The 16242-nt window shown below is 40.4% G+C and overlaps 1 protein-coding gene across 1 annotated transcript in view; it reads left to right on the forward strand.

Annotated features, from left to right (window-relative positions):
* Nucleotides 1–15371, forward strand: part of chrna6 (cholinergic receptor, nicotinic, alpha 6) — a 22082-nt gene extending 6711 nt beyond the window's left edge. The window contains 7 exon segments of the mRNA XM_019889024.1: nucleotides 1860–1999; nucleotides 3897–3941; nucleotides 5485–5594; nucleotides 5954–6161; nucleotides 8570–9247; nucleotides 11446–11715; nucleotides 13413–15371. Coding sequence (XP_019744583.1) covers nucleotides 1860–1999; nucleotides 3897–3941; nucleotides 5485–5594; nucleotides 5954–6161; nucleotides 8570–9247; nucleotides 11446–11715; nucleotides 13413–13538 — 1577 coding nt within the window. The 3' untranslated portion in view covers nucleotides 13539–15371.
* The last annotated feature ends 871 nt before the right edge of the window (nucleotides 15372–16242 follow it).

Here is a 16242-nt window from a genome sequence, read left to right on the forward strand (position 1 = left end):
CTGCTAATGCTCACGTTTAAAAAGAGTTGCTTTTTTTCGGGGTAAACTTCGTCACAAACTTTAAGTATACCGTTTTTAATGAAATCCCCCTTCCCCCTCCATGTCCATGTTCTTGTTTGCGTGTTTCGTTTCATGATGTCGTCTCAGATTACACTATTTCAATCGCGCCACACTTTCTCCACACAGAAGACACACAGGTTTTCCAGCTACGTCCATGAACATGTTCTTCGACTCTCACCTTGTTTGAAACCCCCGGTTCTCAGTGTCCACCTTCCGTTTTGCCATTTTTGATGGGTATCTGAAAGCTAATGTCACTGTAATGGGAACGACTGCTTGACGAATAAATATTTAAATAAAGCGGCCGACTGCTTGGCGCGTCACCGTTGCATTGTGGGAAATGTAGTTTTGGTGCGTGTAAAAGCTCTGCGGGCTCTCGGCTTGCTGCGGACCGCGGGCCGGGTCTAATAATAAATCAATATCATCCCAGGGGCCACTGAAAACATTCTCGCGGGCCGGATTTGGCCCGCGGGCCGGCACTTTGACATATGTGACTTAAAGCATTCAATCAATCTGCCATGCATGTTTTTGGAATGTGGGAGGAAACCAGAGTACCCAGAGAAAACCCACGCCGGCACAGGAGGAACATACAAACTCCACACCAGAAGTGTGTGTGTGTGTGTTTGTGTGTGTGTGTACTGTATATAAACAGTTCAAGGGCCCTTAACCTGATAACTGTCCATGCGACCCTTGGTGGCAAATAATGTTTTATTTTTTGGTGGCAAATTATTTATTTGCAATAACTGTTGATGAGTCTTGCATTGCTTTGGAGGAATTCTGGCTCACTCTTCTTTGAAAACTCTCTTATTGAAGAGTTTTTAAGCTTGGAATGCTCACACTTCGGCTGAATACCCAATTGAATGATGTCCATGGAGCGACTTGGCCGTGCCAAAAAAACGTGATTTTATTTTTTGGGCCATTCAGAGGTGGTTTTGCTGGTATGTTTTGGGTCATTGACGACATGCACAACCCAAGGGTGCTGGAGCTTGAGGGTATAAACTGATGGCCAGACATTTTGCCATCATGTTTGACTGTTGGCATCAGTCGTGTAACTCGGATGTGAAGAGTACTCTCATGTAGGCGTGTGTATTTGTCACCGGAGGTAATTTTTATTTTAAATACATCAATCTGGCCTGCAGTACTTTGAGGGTCACATGACAATCATGTGCCAAACAATATCCTTCAGCAGTGGTTCACAAAGTGCGGTACAATGAAAAACAGTGAAACATGATCGCAATGCGTGCAACTGATGTCCGAACTTCTTGTTTTTTTTTTTTATTTTTATTTTTTATGTAAATCTTTTTTACATAATTTTTCCAATGTATGTGCAACTCCCTCCCATCTTTTTTTTTTTTTAAAGCAGTCTTGCTGAGTACAATTCAGTTGTATTTAAAGTAAAATTACAATGCATTTGCATTTAATCATTTTTAAAAATTGTTTTTAAATAACATTTATTAAGGTAAATTTTAATGTCGCTTTTATGTGCAACATTTTAATGGAATACCCAAGTAGTTTTTTGAATTCCTATGTTCAAGCACAATGTTTATGTTCCAACTGCACATAATGGTACTTATAATAAATAATAAATTGCACAGACTGTTTAGGAATACATTCCGTGCTTTGTTTGTCATGAATTCGCAGCGTTAACTGTATAAGTTATCATTTCTTCAGCTTCCCTTTGTCGACTCGACCTCACCCATGAACATTGATTTGACCTGACATTTCCTTTCCAAATTCAGATGCACTTTTATCAAGTACACGTGCTCTTGGCTTGCCTGTCTCTTTTCTCACTGCACCTTCAGACAGCCTTGCATCTAAAGCAGAAGATCGCCTCTTCAGAAAGCTCTTCAGGAGGTACAACCAGTTCATCAGACCGGTGGAGAATGTCTCAGACCCTGTCACGGTGGAGTTTGAAGTTTCCATCTCACAGCTGGTCAAAGTTGTAAGTTAAACTCACACAGACGCTGAATAAATATGATCATTTATTTACACGGGTTCTGCTCATGGTATGGCACAGGGCTGGCTCGCTCATTAGCTGAACTGGGCAGATGCGCTGTGCATTCTAGGTGGCGCAAAAAATCGTGTGAAGATTCACTTTCAATGTGATTATAGTCAAAGGATGAATGAAATTGTTTTTAAGGGTGGCTCGGTCGTAGACTGGGGTCACGGGTGTGCTGGAGCCTATCCCAGCTGACTTAGGGCAGTAGGCGGGGGACACCCTTGAACTGGTCAATCGCAGTATCCACATAGACAAACAACAATTCACACTTACAATCATACCTAAGGACAATTTCAGAGTGATCAATTGTGGGTCTAGGGGAGTGCAATGTATTTATATATTTTTTATATTTTTATATTTTGCGACGCACTTGGGGGTGGAGGCTCCTGCAGAATTTCGTTGTAACAAGTGTGCAATGACAATAAAGTATTCATTCATAATATACCATGCATGTTTTCGGGAATGTGGGTGGAAACCAGAGAACCTGGAGAAAACCCACACAGGCAAGAGGAAAACGTGCAAACTCCACACAGCAAGGCCGTTATGAAATGTGATCTGATCTTCATCACAACATTACAGTCAAGAAACCCAGCCTGCTCAGAGTCATACAAGACAAAACATTATGTGTTCATGTTTTCATTGAAGACACAATGTTGCTAATAGATTTTCCAAAAGCTTCACTGGGTCAGGAGTCAGCTAACTATAAGATCACAGCACGAAATTCTCAATGAGGTCAAGAACAATCTTAGGCGTGATTTCAGAAACAAAAATCATAAATCAAGAATGGATGTCATTTGAGGACACTTCAGAGGTAGCCACTGCAGTTTGGGGAAAAAAAGAAAAAAAAAAGACGGCTGCAGAGTAAGTTTGCTGAAAAGTGCCTTGGGGTTTCAACACAATAGTGGCAAAATGTTGTGTGGAGAGGAAAAAAAAAGGCACAGCACACCACCATCAAAATCTCATCTCAACTATGAAGTACTGTATAGACAAGCGGGCATCATGGTTCCACATCGCTTTGCTGCCTCAGGTCTAGAATGCATTATATCGTTGATGAGAAAATTCATTTCCAAGTTAATCAAGAAATTCTGCAGGCGAACTGAAGCCACAGACATCCCTCTGCCAATCAAAGCTGTCTAAACTGGTCCAGTCTTGACCTCAACTCAATTGAGCTGCTGTGGCATGACCTCAAGAGACCACACCAGACATCTCAAGACTATTGCAGAGCTGAATCAGTTTAGTCAAGAGAAATTGTCCAAAATTCTTCTTGACAGTTGCGCAGATCTGAGCTGCAACTGCAGGACACAAACCCGTTGTTAGAGGTGATTGCCGCCAAAGGATGCCCAACCACTTCATTTCATCAGCTCTCAATGTGATGTTTATTTGGTGTGAAAACAATAGTTGGTGTGGCCTTTGTTTAAAAAAAAGGGGGTTGTCCAGTTTGTTAATTAGATGAAAATAAGATCACATTTTATGACCAATTTATGGAGAAATGCAGGTCATTCCAAAGGTTTTTTTCTTGCAAGAGAATGTCATTCACATATGTTCTATTTTTGTTTTTAATGAACTTGGCAATGTCGTTTCTGTTGCTGAACAAGGATAGGGAGATCCAGCAGTTAAAATGAAAAAAGAAAAACTACCAATATTACATTATAATTTCATTTATATGAATGGATATATCCAATAAAGCACGAGCGTGGAAGCAAAAACATAAAGCATTTTACACCCAAGCAATAGTACTGGGACAGTCACCCACTTTCTCTTTATGGAATCCATAGGCAATATTGGACTCACTGGAAAAAAAAAAATAAAACAAGTTCACATCTTCTCTGCTTCTCTGCAGGATGAGGTCAATCAGATCATGGAAACAAATTTGTGGCTCAGGCATGTAAGTACGGGCATGCGTACACTCTCACACACATACACATCATACACACTACTGGGTAAAATAATTTGATCAAATTCCCGTGTGGACTAGCACAAGAGGTGGGCTGTCAATGTTTGTGTGGGACAAAGACACACTTGTCAAACTGTGTGCTTCTCATTTTAATTAGAAGGGTCCACAATAGCTGAGGTGAAGAGCAGCTCTACAGACTAATCAGTGTGAAAAGCCACTATTAATGCTTTAGCCTCACTCCATGCATGCCATCACGCCGTTTCCAGTTATTACTGAAATGTTAAACACAGCACTCAAGGTTGTACCAGGAAAACAAACGATTTCAGATGGATGAAATGGTCATTGCTAACATTTGCGTGTATAGTCACGCAGTTCCACTCTGCAGGTCTTTCGCCACATACGGTACACTAAACTCTTGACTTCGCCCTGCCACATACTCATTCAATCGCCATATTTGCTCTCATGGTCTGCGTGTTTTTGATAAGAGCCAAATCGACGCGTGACATTAGAGTCACAATTTTTAACTGTCCTTACATATCTGTTTGATGGTGATACCATTCAACAGAACACAGGTTGTTGCCGCGATCTTTTTCTCCACTCAAAAAGTCATTAAAATTGTCTGTAGAGGTTACTTTTGTTTGTCGAGTCTCAGCTATCTATTTTTAAGAATATCATGAGAGCGGATTAACGCCACTGTAGCAACTCTCCAGGTGATTCCATCTCCAAGCCTGTTTCTAGGTAAATTCAACTCATTCTGTAAAAACATTCTGCTCATGCTGCTGCCTCATACGTTGATCTGAACCTTGTCAAATGAGTTTAATGCATGACGTGCTTTCATACCCTCCTGGCTTGCAATGTATTTTGTGTCATACAAAATGTTTTGTATATCAGCGGATTTGAAGCGCTTCTATGTTTGCGTCAGTGTGGAATCGGTGGCATCTTATAAACAATAAGGCATCCAGCTCACCCTACCAGGAATTTCATCTCCAGTTTAACATAATCCCAGATAAATGGGAAAGGCAGTGTAGCATAAAGTGGTTAATTAAACGGCTCTCGGTTGGGACTGGGCATTAATCCGCCCGGCTAATGAAAGACTTCATCTTGATTGGCATGCAAATAGCCAAGACTAATGGATCGAGAAACATTACCTGCAGGTATGTTGACAGAATAGCAAGTGAATCCTGTCTTTTTGTTGATTGACTTGCTCCATAAAACAGATTGACTGCTCAGGACCCGGTAAATGTTTTTTTTTTTTTTTTGCTCACAGTTACACAGTCTGTGCTTCAAGCAGGCATGAATGCATTAAACCCCCGCCATACAATTATTATTTACTTTGTTTTTTGGGGGTGGGGGGGGTATGTAAATACCGGTAGTCGTTTTCTGCAAGAAGAAACAAAGCCTCAAAAGAATGTGCGCAATAAGAATACGTCATTTAAACTTTTTGTATGCATGTTGGTTTCTTGAGGGGCCTGTACAGCTTGCAGCTTTGACAGCAAAAACAGATTGATCATCGACCTCTCTTGTTGTTTTTCAGATTTGGAATGATTACAAGCTGCGATGGATGCCCGATGATTTTGATGGAATAGAGTTCATTCGAGTCCCATCAAACAAGATCTGGAGACCCGATATTGTTCTGTACAACAAGTGAGCGCGTCAATCCCATTAACCGTCTCTTTGCCACCACGAATGCATGCGTCGTGCGAGATTTGAATGACAATGGATAACAATATAGTTTATTCAGCCTCTGGTGCTACATTCTTTACATGTCTCTGAATGACACTGGAACAAACAGACTAAGAAAGTATATCTATACGTCCTCTTTTTGTGATCATAGCTGCCACAGAAGCAGAAAGATGCCACCTATTTTATCTTGTTTCTTGTTTGCATGTCGTCCTCCAGTATTTAACATGTCATCCTTGAACCTGTGTGTCCTTTTCAAATCGCCATGTCAACGCTGATGTTGTTACACGTCCGCATACTGTACACATGCGCTTCATATGCAGTGCCGTTGGGGATTTCCTGGTGGAGGATAAAACCAAGGCACTGCTCAAGTTTGATGGTACCATAACCTGGATTCCTCCCGCTATTTTCAAATCCTCCTGCCCCATGGACATCACCTACTTCCCGTTCGACTATCAGAACTGCTCAATGAAGTTCGGCTCGTGGACTTATGACAAAGCCAAAATTGACCTGGTACTTATTGGATCTAAGGTCAGTGTTCGGGACAATACACGAGGATGCAAAAGTAGATATGCAGTAGTGTCACTTCGGTGAAGTTAGTGATGTATGATGAATGTATTTTTATTCGGTATGTTAATTGAACACTCTAAATTGTCCCGAAGTATGATTGTGAGTCTGAATGGTTGTGTGTCCTGCGATATGCTGGCAACCAGTTCAGAGTGTATCTCGCCTACTGATTGAAGTCAGTTGGGAAAGGGTGCAGCACACGCACGGATTAGAAAATGGATGGATGGATAACTGAGCACCTATTTTTGCACCCCCTTTATACTGTATTTGAGTTTGTTTACAGTGAATTTAATCTTTCCTTTCTGAAGCATGTGGACACTGATCTAATTAAGTGACAAATGCTTTCAAATATCTGATATTGCCATTAAGATATCATGAATTTGAGATAGCTAATTAACTTCAAGGGCGGACGGTGTCGACTGATGAGCGCGTCGGCTTCATAGTGCAGAGGTGCAAGGTTCGATTCCAGCGGAGTTTGCATGTTCTCCCCGAGCCTGCGTGGGTTTTCACTGGATACTCTGGTTTCCTCCCACATTCCAAAAAACATGCATGGCTAGCTAATGGAACACTCCAAATTGTCCCTTGGTGTTAGTCTGAGCGTGAATGGTTGTGTGTCTAAGTGTGCCCTGCGACTGGCTTGCAGACAGTTCAGGGTGTTCCCCCGCCTACTGCTCAAAAACAGCTGGGATAGGCTCCAGCACGCCCCGCGACCCATGTGAGGATAAGCGGATCAGAAAATGGATGGATGGATAATTAACTTCACAAACTGTCAACTAACATGACTGAAGCAATTTTTTTGTCCATCAAATATAATTTGGAATTTGATGAGATGAATGTTCAACTAGTCACATCTATTATAGACAAATCAGTTCAGCACAACAATGAAATCGACCTGGTGATATGCTGACAAGCATCCAGACCCTGTAGCAGAAGCTATTTTGCAAAAAACAAAACAAAACATTTTTCGAGTAAGAAAATAATTCAGTTCCCAGTTACTACTAGGCTGGCATCCATGTTCATGTTCATCGAAGACTGTGTTCACACTGCAGGACGTGATACTCAATTCAGATATTGTGTTAAATGGGATATTTTTTTGTGTGGTCGTTCACATTACAGAAACAAACGCAACTTCTAATGTGAACGGATTGTGTCCATGAAGCACGTGCACAAAACATGACGTCACATGGTGCAGCATTTACAGAAGTAAATATGGCTCTGCGTGTAGCTTTCACTCCTGATGCATTTGCGGCAATTTCAACAATTTTGTGCTTGAACTGACCAACCCCCTCCATTTATCTGAAGGGTCTTCCTTTCGCTGCTGACTGTTTTCTTATCGTTCTCCGCCATTGTTCTTTGCACCTGCTGTTTTTTTTTTTTTTAAGAAAAAAAATTGTGCCATTTTCCACCTTTTGATAACATAGGTGGGATGAGCCTGACCTGAGCAGCCATAATGCAGTCACAACAGCTACCGTACACACATCTCCAATTTACATCCACACATCAAAGAGGCCTGGGTCAGATTTGCGAAAAAAAAAATCTATAATGTACTGTTGACATTGCATGGAAAAAAAAATCAGATACATATCACAAAGTGAAAAAAACAAACAAACAGGATTTGACCTGCAGTATGAACATAGCCTACTTGAGTGCCACCAACTTCTAAACGTTTGTAGTCGTCTCTGTTTTTGTTTCATTTAAATTCAAGTGGGTAGCTGCTGCCAAATATATCACCTTAGCAAGAAGGGATTGCGAGACAGTCTCACAAGTCAAGCACACTGTAGAGGAAACAAAAATTGCTCACCGTTGTATTGTGAATGAAAGACAAACGATGAGCATTTCATAACAAGGACTTGGAGTTACATTCTCAAGAGACCTGCATCAACAGTAACATTGATGAGCGGCATCTTGCAGACACGTGCCTTTATTATTCAGAAGAAAATCTGACGCCACTTTGATCTTAAATCTTATATAAATATTATTATCGTTGCCTTGATTATATTTGGTCTCAAAGCCTTTTAGGCAGCGGGAGTGTGCTGTTCAAGCATGCTCAAGAATTAAACCGATTTTAGGAAACTTTGCAGAAGAAAAGCAGACAAAATTTTATTCTGGTGCCAATTCTGTCACATTACCAGAAATCTAGTGGGTGCACAACCTCAGGCACTATAGTAGCTTGCATTCTATCTATATCATATAATGCGGTGCGCCCCATGTACGAAAACAGTTTTAAAATAGGCCATTCATTGAAGGTGCGCCTTATACTCCGAAGAGCCTTATAGTGTGGAAAGTATTTGGTGCAGATCCAAATTTGGATCGTTCAGACTGGCGGACAACGTCATTGATTGTGCAACTACAGCTTTGTATCCGTCATTTAGGTCAACCTCAAAGACTTCTGGGAGAGCGGTGAGTGGGAGATCATTGACGCTCCAGGCTACAAGCATGATATCAAGTACAACTGCTGCGAGGAAATCTACCCAGACATCACTTACTCCTTCTACATCCGTCGACTGCCACTCTTCTACACCATCAACCTCATCATCCCCTGCCTCCTCATCTCTTTCCTCACAGTGCTGGTTTTCTATCTCCCGTCCGACTGCGGAGAGAAGGTCACGCTCTGTATCTCCGTCCTGCTCTCCCTCACTGTATTTCTACTCGTTATCACCGAGACCATCCCCTCCACGTCGCTGGTCATCCCGCTGATTGGAGAGTATTTGCTCTTCACCATGATCTTCGTCACGCTCAGCATTGTCATTACGGTTTTCGTGTTGAACGTGCATTACCGCACCCCCATGACGCACACGATGCCCGGATGGGTGCGCTCGGTGTTTCTAAAAGTGCTGCCGAGGATTATGTTGATGCGGAGACCAACTGATGAAGACAGCAGCAAGGCTGGAGGGTTGGACGACAGTGGGGAGGCAGGAGGAGCTGGAGGGGGAGGAGGAGGCAGAGGAGCCAAGAAGAGGAAGAATAACTTGACGCAGGCAAGAGTTCCTTCATCCATTTGTGTATAAACGGGTGTGTCATGTCACAACGTGTCAAACAGAGGTACTTCTGCCAAATAGAGGAAGCAAACCCAAGTGTGCTATGTTCAAGAAAAACTACAGTACACTTCTGCTCACTGTTCTAAACAACAGTACTCTCTTCTCGTGACTGGTGTTTGTTTCTTACATTTCCTAGTCCAAACACGGTGCTTATTCCCACATTCCAAAAACATGCATGTTAGTTAAACTGAAGTCTCAAATTGCCCATTGGTGTGATTATGAGAGTGAATAGTTGTTTGTCGATTTGTGCCTGGCCTGGTGATTGACTGGTGAACAGTCCGGCGTGTACCACACTGCTTGCACAAAGTCAGAGGTAGGCTGCAGCCCACCAATTGGAATAGAAAATGGATGGATGGATTTTACTTGCTTACGTAACGTTGAATCAGTGTGTAGAATGTGTGGTGCACAGCCATTTCTGCTATAAAGCAAAGACAAAACAGAGAGCAACAACAATAAACATGATAGCTACATGCCTAAAATTGCCAGGAAAAAAAGTAAAACCCGGTGCTGGGTCCAATGCTGAGTTTCTTATATGCACATTAGGATGAGGATTTAAACCAGTTCAAGATTTGTTGGTTCAGGATTTTGAACCACCAAGGGGTTCAAAACTCCTCAAACCGCTAAGTAAAAGCTACCAAGGAAATTAGTTACCAAGTCATCACACAGTATAGCTGTGGTTAAAAAAGAAAAAAAAAAAAATTCTTTTTAAAAATTTTATGTAACAAAACCCCCCAAACATTTTTTTTTCAACATTTTCTGCTAAGAAACAATATTCCCTGGTCAGGGGTTACCATAGCAAGCCACTCGAACGATGGGCCCTATTTTTGTGCCCTGCAAAAGACTCGCGCTCAGCACAGTCTAACTTTGTGCATGGGTAGATTCTTGTTTCTTTTGGTATTTTATTTTATTGGCGAAGATAGAATAGGGCATTTTGCACTGTTTTGCTGGCACGCGCTAAGTGCATTCATATAGGTGAAATACCTAAATAGGTAAAAAGAGCTGACCTTGCGGACGATGTAGTTGGCTGTGCATGTGATGTGTACATTTAAAGACCGCCTTGTAGCCATGACCTGTGTAACCCAAGTTCCCCCATGCGCCCCTCCAAGTTGTACAGCGGGGTACTATTAAAATAGCTTTAAGATTATTATGATAATAATTGGTTCAATGAATTGACTTATACAATGATTCGGATGTCCCCCACTGTTGTCAGTACAATAACATCCGGCCACACATGTCCGCGGAGCTCAGAATCTGTCTGCCTGCACCCTGTTTAAATCCACAAAAATCGCATTATACCATCTGCGCTACCATTACGCTTGGTTTTCCAGAGTCTAAAATCTAGTCTACTTTTTTTCACCAAAATCACAGATGCGCCAGGGGCGCGGCAGTCACGTCTGCTGAAGCACCCTGTTCGCCACATACCCCTCCAGCCACCACCAAAATATTACATTAAGATTGACTTCAACTTCAGTACACAACAACTGTCCAAAATGGCGAACAGCTTCAGCTCATCAGCACACCCAAATCCAATCCTCAAACCAATATGATGGGTCAAAATATTTAACCCAACCTTGGATAAAAATAACCCAATCTGCTCAAAATCCACAGCTACTCGTTAAGTGGGTTAGGAACAACACCCATCATTTAAAATTCACTACTACGCATTTGTAAAACTATGATTCTGATGGTGTGTTCAGAACAAAATAAAGTTTCTTTACTGCAGCCAGCAGTCGAGCTGCAGACTGAGCTTGACTGAGAAGTCGATTTGCATCCCCATCGACATAAAACCTCTTTGACAGATGTTGGTTTGTTAAATTGTTCCACGGTCCTCTGGTAGATGTCAAATAACCTCATAAATGTGATTTATCTCTGATGTGGGAAGAGCTCAGTGGTGCATGCTATGGTAAAGCAGTGAACATATCGAAACCATTCATATTTTTTGTATGCATTTCCTCTTCTCACAACTGCACACTCAATTTGAGCATCTGATAGCATACTGGCTATACAAAAGTTATTCTTCAGTCTTCTCAGAGTGCTGTAAAATACTAGCTTGTTATGTATTTGTTGGTTTCATGTACAGAATTTATTTCTGTTTACACTAATAACACAGAGGACAACCCCTCATTAACTACGCTGTTGAAAAAACGTTTATTTTTGAACGTATTATCAAGAGACTGAACTTTTATTTTTTTGTTTTTGCTTTTCAGCAGGTTGGCGGGGGTTCCCTAAATTGTCTGGAGTTTGGGGACACGACATTGTCCTCCATGGAAGGCTGCGCTGGGAAAAAATGCTCTTGTCCCTGCCAGCACGGGAAGGAAAGTCCTGAATCGACAACAACTGTAAAAACGACACGTCAGCTGAGTCCACAGAGCATAAATTCAGTCGTGGCCTTCTCTGTTGTGTCACCCGAGATTAAGCAGGCCATCGAGAGCGTCAAGTATATCGCCGAGAACATGAGAAGCCGAAACGAAGCCAAAGAGGTCAGTTGTTATCCTTTGTGGCCGACACAAGTGAACTAACTCTGTCATCTCTGTAGAAATGTCATGTCTGTGCTTATAATTAGGGATGCATGAAAATGAAAATTCTTGGTCAAACCCCCCCCAAAAAGAGGAAACCAAAACAGAAAAAAAGAAAGAAAAAAATAAAAAAATGATAATATTGTCCCTTAAGACCTCCCAAAAATTCCTTGACTGGATCCTTTTTTGCACTTTGCCAAATTTGTTTTAGGCTGTTTATACTGCAGGTCAATTCAAAAAATTTTTGGGAGGGCGGTGGGGGGGCGATTTTTCATGTACCGGTGCCTTATTTTTTTCATTCCTATGTAAATAATACTTTTTTTGGTTGTTGCTGTTTTTTTTTGTTTGTTTTTTTTGTAAGTACGACCCAGACCTCTTTCATGTGTGGATATACGTAAATCTAATATGTGTCGTAATCTCAGGTCCGGTCAGGTCATCAAAAGGCAACAAATGTCACAATTGTTCAACAAAGCAAGCAGGTGCCAAAAGCAATAGTTGACAAAGCAGAAGAAAAGAGTCAGTAGTACAAATAAGATGCTATAGAACTGATGAAGATATGAGGCAACTGGTCAGTTCAATGATAAAATGCTGAACCGACCAACATTTTCTAAAGTTTGTAGTAATCCTATTGCTATTATCTCAAATGACAAAAGTCTAAATGACATTTCAATTTGGGCAATTTTTGGCCAAAATAGAATTTTTTTCAATAGCCAAATTTTTGGTGCATCCCTACTTAAAGTACAGTATGAAATATAAATCTGTAAATATGGGTGCAAATTATGTTGAATTTTTATTTTGCGGGGCGAACAACAACATTTGTACATACACTGTATCATCATTTGTTTACAATATCAAGGATTTTTCTTCATCTTGAAAAAGATTCCCCAATTATTTTGGACAGGCAGATAAAGTAGTTCATGTTGAGTTCATATTCCTTTTTGGCGTAGCTACTGTACTGTATAGTTGTACAGACCGGCCCGGAAATTCTCCGGCCGTACGAGAAAATTAACATATTTTCCAAAAAAATTGCCGAAGGCCACCCCTCTCCTGCATGTCAGTGACAAATTTAAGAGCAGGATTTATATACATCAAAAAATATATATCACATTTCACAGTTTTGTTAACCTTTTAGTCAGCTGTAGCATTCTAGGAAATATAATTGTCATAATTTTAGAATTAAATCTAATAGGAAATTCAATTTGGACACTTGATAAACCCTGCAGCGTTTTAGAGGGAAAATATGTACAGCACGGCACACAAACCCCATACATAATGTATGAATGCAAAAACACATTTAGGAGAGCTCTGCTTGATCTCAGAACACAAATGTTGCAGATTCCAGCCTGTCCCAAAACAATAGAATCATGTTATTTATAAACACACTTCTTGGAATTGAATCGTTTTTCCCTACTCACTCTTTCAGTTAAAAACGCAGCAGCTAAAAATGCCCCACAGGAGAGTAAACTTCTGGAATGCAAAATGGTATTCATCATAACAGCTATGCCAAAGCACTTCTAGTGACACTCTGATTTTCAGTGTAGAAGTGTCTGTGAAGGTGTCCATTTTTAGTGAAACAACAAGAAATTTTCAACTCCTTTATTTTTAATACCACAACTGAAATCTTTTCTGTCTTTTTGTTTTGCCCCTTCTCTGACTCGCAGGTGGAAGATGACTGGAAGTACGTTGCCATGGTGATTGACAGAATCTTCCTATGGGTTTTTGTGACCGTGTGTGTCCTGGGGACAGTGGGCCTCTTCCTTCAACCCCTTTTTGGATTCGTCTCATAACCCCTCAGCGATCAGCGTTTACTGCGACCGCGATTGGACCATTCTGAAAAAATGAACCATTTGATGACAAAACAATTGACTCAAAGAGCACTCGTTGATCATTTCCTTTTGCTTTTTTTTTTTTGCCTTTTGCATAGAGCAGCAAACATTTTTAATGCCTTAATTTTATGCTGCATATTGTTTTAATCCAACTACCCCCAAATTAGTACCATGGCATAAGAAGGCATCTTCATAAAAGTTTTATAAATAGTCTCTAAACAAGACAACTCTTACTGTTAAAGTCTGCAAGTCATTAATAAAGCAACAAATATCTGGCTTGTTCTGGCTGTTATTGTCCTTAGGCACAATTAGACTTGCATAAACTACACATGCAGTTTCTTACGCTCACCTATTTGCTAAAACTGAACTTTAGACATATGGCAGAAGTGGTCATTACAAAAGCATTAGTAGGGCTAATTTACTGTATACACCTGTTTTAGGCTGGCGCCTGCATTGTTGAAACCTGAGCCAATAATACTTAAAATGACGCTACTACTCCCCACTGGTTCTGCCAGTCATGTGTGTATTTTAATTCTCAAGTGTATGTAATTTATTATATAAAACAGTGTTGAATCCCTTGAGGGGTAATTCAATTTACACTGCTTGACAGCCTCGACAGTAGTCAGGAAGCAGACTTAGCATTTGTCCAGCCATTTCTTTTTGTCTGCAATAGCACTTGATTAGTGACCGTGCGATTCCAAAGTCATGAGCATAAAGTGACCCTCCCATGACCAAAAACTCACTAATTCGTTATGCATTTTAAAACAACCTGTTGCCCCTTCGTGGCCTTGGGGCTCCTGTCCTTGTTGCTAAAAAAAATGCTTGTGTGCTGACGCTGACTCAGCTATACTACAGAACCTTTTGATGGGGAGATCATGTATGTTTACTTCTTCTATCTGTACAGTATTTGCCAAATGAATGAGATGAAAGCAAATTGAAAAGCATTTTTAGTGCTGCGAAGAGCAGCAAAAGACACACCGAGGAAAGCCGACAAGAGGAAAACACACAATTTAAGGATGGAGGCAGACGAGCTGTTAGTGAAGCTTCTTGCTAACCACCACTAAGTTAGCATACATGAAGGTTACGTGTGGTTTTTTTCCCCCCTCTCGTCCTTTTTGAGGCATACTGTTTAAAATGGTTAAACAGATTTCAACAATGAGGAAAAAAACTTGAGCCTGATAATTCTGGTGTGCACAACCTCTTCTCTGTGGCTAAAGTAGCTACGTTGAAAAACTGTATTTAATTGACTTCAGACCAGTGACTTACAGCAACCATGTTTTTCTCTCAATCACTTTGATTGGAGTACATAATCATTCACACATTCATCGCCTTTCTGAGTCATTTTCATATAGAAGTCAGATTTGTGACGTGCACTAGCAATTAATGAATAAGGGCAGGCTGTTCTTTTTTTTTTGTAATTAGAATCCATGTGTTTCTAAATGTTCACAATGATTAACATTCCACATGTTAATTGGTTTACCCTCGAAAATATTAAATCCAATGTACTTGGTTGGTTGGTCCCAAAATAGCATTGCATTTAATCATCAAGGAATTGTTTCTAATTTGGTGCTTGTTAATTCTTGTTTTTCTTACCACTTTGGATTATGGACTTTTGATGCTTTGTGAGAAGCAGCAGTCAGGATTGCCAATAATGTATGGTAATGAAATGTGCAGTTCTGACTGCAGAGATTCAATTGAATTGGGCCTTTTTGATACACTGTATAAAGGGTTTCTAAAATGTGTTTTCCCTTTTTAATGGGTTGATTCTGAAAAACAAATAAATGTAATATTTCGCCATTGTGATATATTTCTTGTTCACCTATACAACCTACATTTGACTTATTCAACACAGATATGACTTACTGGGAGACATACAGTACTTCTCTCTTCTTAAAAGGGAACTCAAGTAAAAAAATAAATAAATTAAAATCTTGACAATAATATGTTCTATGTGCCCCTTTTGTATAAACACGGTATTCTGATTAATATTGTGTTTACGTAACAACCGACATGGCTCACCTGATTTTTGGGGTTTGGTCATGTGACATTCTCAAGCTGGGCCCCGGGGCGCTGTGATGTTATTTTCAGTCGACAGCAAGTGGCAGCACAAGGCAAAACGGCATTCCCCTGAGATGATAAAAAATAAATAAAAAGTGAATTTTTTTTCCTTCTTAATGCATATTCCACACACGCAACATCAATCAGAATACTGTGTTTAGTAGGTCCTAGAACATATTATTGTAAAGAACAGTTTTTTTGTCATGACTTCTTAAAGTGCAAAATAGGAAAGCAGATGGTTATGACTAAGAAAAGTAGGAGTTGTTAAGTGAGTGTGGGAACACTCACAATCAGACAAATTCAGCTCATATATGTACGTTTACATAATTTACAAAAATAATACAATAGACAGCTTGTTAAAAAATGAATTCATCAACAAATCTTATATAAAGATCGTTCCAGAGAATATGCAAACACTTGTCTAACATTCTCTTCACTCTTTTGCTTATATGGAGGCGGTGCTGATTTTTTTTTTACTCCCCTTGCTGAGATATCAATTTGTTTTCAGAATACTGGGGGAGGAAGAGGTAGGAAAAGAAGAAAGACAGATATGCGGTCCACAGCAGCAGGGAGGTGTTTTCTTTGATAGCTAGCAGAGGTAGAGAAC

This window comes from Hippocampus comes, unplaced genomic scaffold (assembly GCF_001891065.2).
Source record: "Hippocampus comes isolate QL1 unplaced genomic scaffold, H_comes_QL1_v1.1 scaffold86, whole genome shotgun sequence".
Classification (NCBI taxonomy): Eukaryota; Metazoa; Chordata; class Actinopteri; order Syngnathiformes; family Syngnathidae; genus Hippocampus; species Hippocampus comes.